Source organism: Sinocyclocheilus rhinocerous, unplaced genomic scaffold (genome assembly GCF_001515625.1).
Source record: "Sinocyclocheilus rhinocerous isolate Xijiao unplaced genomic scaffold, SAMN03320098_v1.1 scaffold6943, whole genome shotgun sequence".
Classification (NCBI taxonomy): domain Eukaryota; kingdom Metazoa; phylum Chordata; class Actinopteri; order Cypriniformes; family Cyprinidae; genus Sinocyclocheilus; species Sinocyclocheilus rhinocerous.
Genome location: NW_015629596.1, coordinates 41353 through 49694, shown reverse-complemented (window position 1 = coordinate 49694; position 8342 = coordinate 41353). Strand labels below are relative to the sequence as shown.

At 35.2% G+C, this 8342-nt stretch overlaps 1 protein-coding gene across 2 annotated transcripts in view; it reads left to right on the top strand.

Moving 5' to 3' along the window:
- Positions 1–8342, top strand: part of LOC107739372 (probable palmitoyltransferase ZDHHC21) — a 38331-nt gene that overhangs the window by 4689 nt on the left and 25300 nt on the right. For both annotated transcript variants that reach the window (XM_016551469.1, XM_016551470.1), the window contains exons 5-6: positions 4373–4484; positions 5920–6058. In XM_016551469.1, the coding sequence (XP_016406955.1) occupies positions 4373–4484; positions 5920–6058 (251 nt within the window). The remainder of the gene's footprint in view (positions 1–4372; positions 4485–5919; positions 6059–8342) is intronic.

Sequence of the window (8342 nt, the reverse complement as noted above, 5' to 3'; positions counted from 1 at the left end):
CTCACACGGCTCCGGGGGGGTGAACAAAGGCCTCCTGTAGCAAATTGATGTGTTTTTGTAAGAAAAATAACCATATTTAAAACATAACAATCACTTTAATCTAGCTTGCGCTCACTGTTGTACACGGAAGCAGCTCCGGGAGGATGACGTAAGATGTCGGCGTTGCGCATGTGCCGGTGAGTCTCGTGAAAACCAGCGTTTGTTAACAGGAGCAAAGGAAGCAAAGTTTCCTTACTTTATTATTATTTATTTTAAGGAAAACCGGTCTCCTCTTGGCTTATATCGAAATCCTCTGAGCATATCAACTTTCATTTTGTCACCGACAAGACCAAGCAAACAGCATAAACGCACACATCAGCCATCTGCTCCGCTTGCATCTGAAAGCAACTCATTCACATTTCCATTCCACCACCAGAGCAGCGAAAGTGTTTTTATGCTACTAATCGTTATTCAATCAAGCTTACTGGCTTGATCTGCTTATATTCAATTAATTTAATCCACTCTATCCAAAGAGCCATGGCGAAACTGCACGCTGAGAGTGACATATCTGCACTCCAGCAAACTGACCCACTTCACTGCATCCCAGAGAGCTGAGATGTGAATGGGCACAGTCAAGCATGTGTTATGTGGGTGTGCGGCAAGCTAGATTCAAGTGATTATTACGTTTTGAATATGGATATTGTTCTTACAAAAACGCATTGATTCGCTACAGGAGGCCTTTGTTCACCCCCGGGAGCCGTGTGAGACACTTTTTTTTGTGGAAGGGTGCTTTTTATTTCACGTCTTTTGAACAGAAGGAATGCAACACCCGCTGAGTACAACGATAGAGCTTGAAAGATCAAAGACAATTTTTTATATAACTCCGACTGGATTCGTCTGAAAGAAGAAAGTCATATACACCTAGGATGCATGGGGGGTGAGTAAAACTCAGCCTAATTTTCATTTTGAGGTGAACTAACCCTTTAACACAGCAACAAACCTACATCACACAATTAGCCAAATAGTTAATTTTCTGGCCAAAACCACATTTTGTTAAATAAATACAAACTATACATTTCAAAATGCTGATTACCCTTTTCCACATATACAAACTCTATCAAAACACAGCAAACCCGATTCAAAATCGAGTCAAAACATTAGCACTACTTTTCTATCCAACAGGAACATATAGTCAATCATAGCATAGTGACTGTCAAAATACTAACAAGTTGATGGTTTTACAAAAACTGCATTACTTGTCATGTTTCAGTTCACCTGCATATAGACAATATAAAAATCAATTGTTTTTTGTTACCTTCAACTGAAAACCATTTTACATTTTTAAGTGTTGAATGTGTTCATTCTTGGCAACATACTGTCTAAACCTGAATGAGTTACTACTTTATAGAATGTACAATAGAAAAAAAAATAGGGTCCCCTATGCAGAAATTCAATTGGAACCTTGATTGAAATTGCTTTCCAGTGGGTGGGGGCTGGATGTGGATGGTGCCCCAATTGTAGCTGATGCCAGTGATCAACAAAAATTCCAAGATGCATGTTACCAAGTAACCTTTGGTTACTATGCAAGCTTGTTTCAGTCACAGAATAAAAAAGTAAAAACGGTAATTGTGACCTTTTTATCTCACAATTTGGATTTCTATTCTTGGAATTGCGAGTTTACATCTTGCATTTCAGACTTTATCAGAATTGTGAGATAAATTCACAATTGCAAGAAAAAAAGTCTGAATTGTGCGATTAAAAAAAAAAAACTTTTAAAAAAAATTACCCTTTACCCTTTATATTCCATGGCAGAAATAAGCTTTCATAGGTTCCACATTCGTAAGAGGAAAAAACAAACAAACACATCAACAGTTATGTTGAGTTTCCTTCACAGCACACATTCTTACTCCTCTCCCCTACCTCTTCTTCTCCGTTTTTCTGATCTAACTACTCCTCTCCCTCCTACAACTATTCCTCTCCTTCTCCCAGGCATTATTTTTTTCTCTCTCTGATTCTTTGTGTTGTTCTGCATTCACAAAACCAATTCAAAGAGGTCTTTTTTTACTCTTATGTTGATGTAATGGAAGGAGAATCAACACCTGACTATTCCAACAACTGAGACTGGAATCAGCTAATTCTAAATATTTCAGCGATCTGTTACTTAAAAATGCTTATTAATTGTTAAAATATTTTATATATAGAGATTTTTTTCAATACTTTTGAGCTGCTGTTGTTGCAGAAGTAGAAGCTTTATACTATATTTAAGATTTGGAACATTAGGTCTTCATTTCTGACATGCTGTGTTTAAACATTTGTAAATAAGACTACAAAAATCCATGATTTTGGTTTTGGGTAAGCTTGTATGAAAAGAAAATGTAAGCATTTTAGAAACATGGTAATTGACTGCATATTGTGTGAAATGCAGGATTCCGGCCTTCAAGATATTGAAACCCTTGAATCTATAAACGGACACAAACGAACATTGAATCTCTTAAACCTGAATGAGTTACTACTTTATAGAATGTACAATAGAAAAAAAAATAGGGTCCCCTATGCAGAAATTCAATTGGAACCTTGATTGAAATTGCTTTCCAGTGGGTGGGGGCTGGATGTGGATGGTGCCCCAATTGTAGCTGATGCCAGTGATCAACAAAAATTCCAAGATGCATGTTACCAAGTAACCTTTGGTTACTATGCAAGCTTGTTTCAGTCACAGAATAAAAAAGTAAAAACGGTAATTGTGACCTTTTTATCTCACAATTTGGATTTCTATTCTTGGAATTGCGAGTTTACATCTTGCATTTCAGACTTTATCAGAATTGTGAGATAAATTCACAATTGCAAGAAAAAAAGTCTGAATTGTGCGATTTAAAAAAAAAAACTTTAAAAAAAAATTACCCTTTACCCTTTATATTCCATGGCAGAAATAAGCTTTCATAGGTTCCACATTCGTAAGAGGAAAAAACAAACAAACACATCAACAGTTATGTTGAGTTTCCTTCACAGCACACATTCTTACTCCTCTCCCCTACCTCTTCTTCTCCGTTTTTCTGATCTAACTACTCCTCTCCCTCCTACAACTATTCCTCTCCTTCTCCCAGGCATTATTTTTTTCTCTCTCTGATTCTTTGTGTTGTTCTGCATTCACAAAACCAATTCAAAGAGGTCTTTTTTTACTCTATGTTGATGTAATGGAAAGAGCATCAACACCTGACTATTCCAACAACTGAGACTGGAATCAGCTAATTCTAAATATTTCAGCGATCTGTTACTTAAAAATGCTTATTAATTGTTAAAATATTTTATATATAGAGATTTTTTTCAATACTTTTGAGCTGCTGTTGTTGCAGAAGTAGAAGCTTTATACTATATTTAAGATTTGGAACATTAGGTCTTCATTTCTGACATGCTGTGTTTAAACATTTGTAAATAAGACTACAAAAATCCATGATTTTGGTTTTGGGTAAGCTTGTATGAAAAGAAAATGTAAGCATTTTAGAAACATGGTGATTGACTGCATACTGTGTGAAAACGGCACAAATTGTGTTAATGGTATGGTCACAACAGACGGTTTGTGCTAATTGTGTTTAGAGTTTTGAAAATGTGACTACAGATTGGACAAAAGGATGTTAGCAATTGTAAAAAACTGTAATACCTTTATTTATGTTAGACCATTTTTAGAATGTTATAGTAATGTACAAGTGATCCAATGGACAGTGTAGTTTGGTACACTTGTGGATTTAACAGACCTTAATCCCTATCAAAACCGATCTAATATCCCTTTCTAAAGCAGGGAAATTCATTTATCTGTCAAAATGAGAGATTGAAAATGAGAACACATATTTTATTTATTAATGTTCCAGTTAATGACAAAACATTTCTGATTAATGCAACATAAATGTACAGGTATGTTACATAATATAGGCTTACATGTATTTCTATACAGTAATATTTAAAATGGCCATAATATTACTGCTGAAAGTAACATTGTCTGTTGATGATAATTTGTGAACACTATGTAGCATACAGCTGTAAGTAACCTTTTCATATGTTGATTTTCCTGAAAAGTGCAAATGCTCTGTATAATTTAGCATCTAATCAACAAATAGTAGAAGAACAGTGTTTAGGAAACCTGTTTAAAATTAGTAATATTTAATTATTTTTAAATTTAATTATATTTAGTGTCATTGTCACATGGATGAGCAATTTTATACAGTCATTTGTCCTGAAATTATATGAGGGTAGAATAGCTTCAAAACATCAAAATAATTTTTTTCTTTGAATACCACTAGATGGCAGTGAAGACCTTTTTATTCCAGTTACAGTTTTTGTAGCAACACTGAAAATGTTTTTTTTTGTTTTTTTTTACATTTTATTTGCCTTGTCATTTCAGAGAGAGACAACTGGGAATTGTGCAATAAATGCAACATGATGAGGCCAAAGAGGTCACACCACTGCAGCCGCTGTGGCCACTGTGTCCGTCGCATGGACCACCACTGTCCCTGGTAAAACTTTAACAATAAATAGAAATAATACACTACTACAAGCATTTGTGTGAGCACAGCAGTCTTTAAAAAAGTTCTGTATATATTATCCATGTATTTTTGTGCTTGTGAGAAAACAAATAATTTAATTATTAACAGTGACCAAAAAAAAAAAGTTAATTCTATACCGGTTCTCTAAGGCTTGTTATCTGTATATGAGACATGTTGAGATTTTTATGACCGTTTAGGATCCAAACTGAAATCTGTCCTGATGACCCAAGTTCACAGTATAACCTTAAAAGACCCTGTACCCCAGACAGCTTTACATTCCTGGTGGATTTTGTATAGAGCAAGTTTAATGAAGTCTCTGTAGAGAGGCAAAACAGAGGGAGAGGCGATATCAAGTGACCAGAGAAGCCTGTGTTAAGTCCAGCCCTACAGTACAGCTGATGAAGGCTGCTGTCTGTCTGTACTCAGCAAATCGTGACTCCCTGTCATCGCCTGTAATGGCCGAGGGAAGAGGAGGAAAAAACGTGGCCATATCGTTTTCTGTATTCGTTTTACTAACAGTTCATCTTGCTCTCTCTTTTGGCCCTCTCTGCCCTATTCTTTTTTTTTTCTTCTCTTATGTTCCTTATTCTGGTGCTTCTTCCTGTGGCGTGATCTGTCTTAAAGGGATAGTTCACTCAAAAATGACAATTTTGTCATCTTTTACTCACCCTCAAGTTGTTCCAAACATGTATGAATATCTTTCTTCTGCTGAATACAAAAGAAGATATTTTGAAGGGACATAAAACTAATCTGATGATCAGAGCCTTTTGCCCTGATCATCAGATTAATTATTGTGCCTTTAGTCCCAACAGTAGGGGTGCTTTTCACAAAGAATACCATACTTTTACATATTTTTTATTTATTAAGAAAAACTTTTGAATTAATTACCTTGAACAACACAAAAAAACATTAATAAGATCTTTGTCTCATAATATTTTTGGTAATTTGAACAATTCTTATTTGCTACATAATTCTATAAAAAAAAAACATTAAATATTAGATTGACTTTGTATTGCTGCTCGCGATCATCTCAAGGACCATCCAAATTTCCATGTACATAGTGAGACGTGAATGTTTAGAAAAGTTCCATAGTTGTGAATTTAGTCAAATCAGGTCAAGTTTCCTGTGCGGAGTGCTGCTTGTGTGCCTTGTGGAGTTCCTACCTATTTAAAGTGCTCTAAAATAGTTTTATGTTGTTTATGAACTTTTACATCCTTAGAACATGTAGCAAGTGCACTTTAAAATAGCAAGGTGCTCACTTGGTTGTCTTGTAGCAAGGTGCTCACTAGGTTGTGAAATAGACCTTGTTTATATCCGTTTAGGTAATAAAGTAGTGTATTTAATTTGGAATTCTTATTATAATTTATTAAAAATAGCTGAAACATTTCTGTCTCTGTCTGTGCAGGATTAATAACTGTGTTGGGGAGGATAACCACTGGCTCTTTTTGCAGCTGTGTTTTTACACTCAGGTTCTGAGTCTTTACACTCTGGTATTGGACTTCTGCCAGTACTACTACTTCCAGCCCCTGTCCTCGGTGAACCGGGTAAGACCGTCTTTCATTTACACACCTCCATTTATACTGTCCCAAAGTCACTGTAAGTTTATAGGTTTAAATAATTGAAAAACTATTTTAAAGTGCACTTTTTCCATTAGAGTTATGTGGGTGGACCTCAGCTTCACTGCACACACTGTTTTAGGCAAACACAGTACATATGGGCCATGACATGGTAAAATCCATGAACAAGCATTTTTTTTTATGTTGATGACAGTATTATGGCATAGTTATTAATAGCAGGATACTTTCAGTTACATTTTACATATTTGCTTAATATTTGGATGGTTGTTAGTACAATGGTTTGGCAACTTTTGGCTTTGTAATTTATTAATTAATCAAAAAAGATATAAAAAATTGCAGTTGATGTGATTTCAAGTTCATTCATCACAATTGATATGGATAGTCAAGTCAGGTGCATTGCATTGTGGGATACAGTACAATATGCATAAATTTTGTTAGATGTATACTGTTATGCAGAAATATTAAATATTTTAAATATTATATGGTAGTATGCTATTTTTCATTTAGCCAATTTTATTATTCTGTGGTTTAGTAGAATCTTCTCAATGGAGGCTGATAATTAACACTGAATTTGCACCACTTAACTGAGATTAGGGAGCTGCAGGTGGCATCAGCATTACTGTTCAGTACTGAATAAGCTGTTACTTTGAATGAGATAAACTTAATACAAGTTGTATTTGCATGCAGTGATCAGTTATACTGGTCTGATGCCATATCACTTCATCCAAAACACACCTGCAAACAGCAAATTCCCAGAGTTTGGTCCTTTTCTTATAGCTGTAATATTTTCGAAAGACTAGGGATGTCAGTTTTCAATCATTTCCATGATCAATCGTCGTTTAAATTAATGATCAATTAATTGATTATTCGTTAAACCTTAATACTGCAAAAATGCGTCTGTTGCAGTGGCATATAGTCACCGGCATTACAGGATGTGCAAATGCTACTCAAAACACCAACTTCCTCACCCGAATGAAAGGGGTTTTTAGTCTAAATAAAAGGCTAGTAGTAGGATTGTAAAATGAAAAGATGTGATTATGATCATTTGATAAAGGAAGAGAGCGCACCGTAGTTACGTTTGGGATCATTTTACTTTGTTGGCAGTTTCATATTCTGTCACAGAGACCACTGAATACGCCTTTTTAAATGGTTTCATGGTGCTCGTTATATTTTAAAACACAATCGCAATGTTTGCAATTAAAATTATCACCATTTAAAATAAAATGATCCCAAACGTAACTGCGGCATGTGGGGCTGTGCTGTGCGGTCAGTGAACCTCTTCCACTGATGCTCACACGAAACATGTTTATGTGAATATTATGACACAAGTGAGGTACAAAGCTTTGTTTATAAGATAAATAATTGGTTAGCATGCAAATGTTACATCACGACCATGCTTTTGGATTCATTAATGACACATGCACAAAAATTTATAATTCGTAGGAACAAATTAACAAGTTGTAATGAATTATATATAATATATATATATATATAATTAGCTTTTCTGACCATTTACAAACTGTGTAATTTGCTTGATATTTGGAATATTGGGAGAAAACATGAAGATAAGAGAAAAGAGACGGGCTCTGTCCTGCCTGTGTCCCACGGCCCTGTCAAAGCGCAGAGCCCGATATGAAACAATTATTTGGGGAAGTTATAATTAAACATTTTTATTGCTTTCCATGTTGAATTACTTTTTATTTTTTCTATTTTTATGTACTTTTAAAGTTTGGATCACATTAAAAGCACAATTTGTACATCAGTGAATTATTTTCGCAAAAGTTCCAGCCCCACCACGTCACTCACAGTCACTTGCATGTGTTTTTCTCATGAGCCACAAGCACCCCAAAATTGCTTAATCGACCATCGATAGCTTTAATCGATTACATCTCTTATTGACAATTAAAGGGGTCATATGATGCGATTTCAAGTTTTCCTTTCTCTTTGAAGTGTTACAAGCTCTTGGTGCATAAAGAAGATCTGTAAAGTTGCAAAGACTAAAGTCTCAAATCCAAAGAGATATTCTTTTTAAAAGTTAAGAGTCAGCCACACTTACCTAAAATGGCTCATTCTAACACGCCCCCACATATCTACGTCACGATGTGGGAAGATTTGCATAACACCGCCCAAATGTTCACACAAAGAAAGAAGGAGTAACTTTTATTCTCGCTGTAGTATAGTTGCTGCCGCCGCCATGTCGTGAAGGCGCTATGTGATTCGTTGTGAAAGCGAAACTACTTTGTTTGGCCTT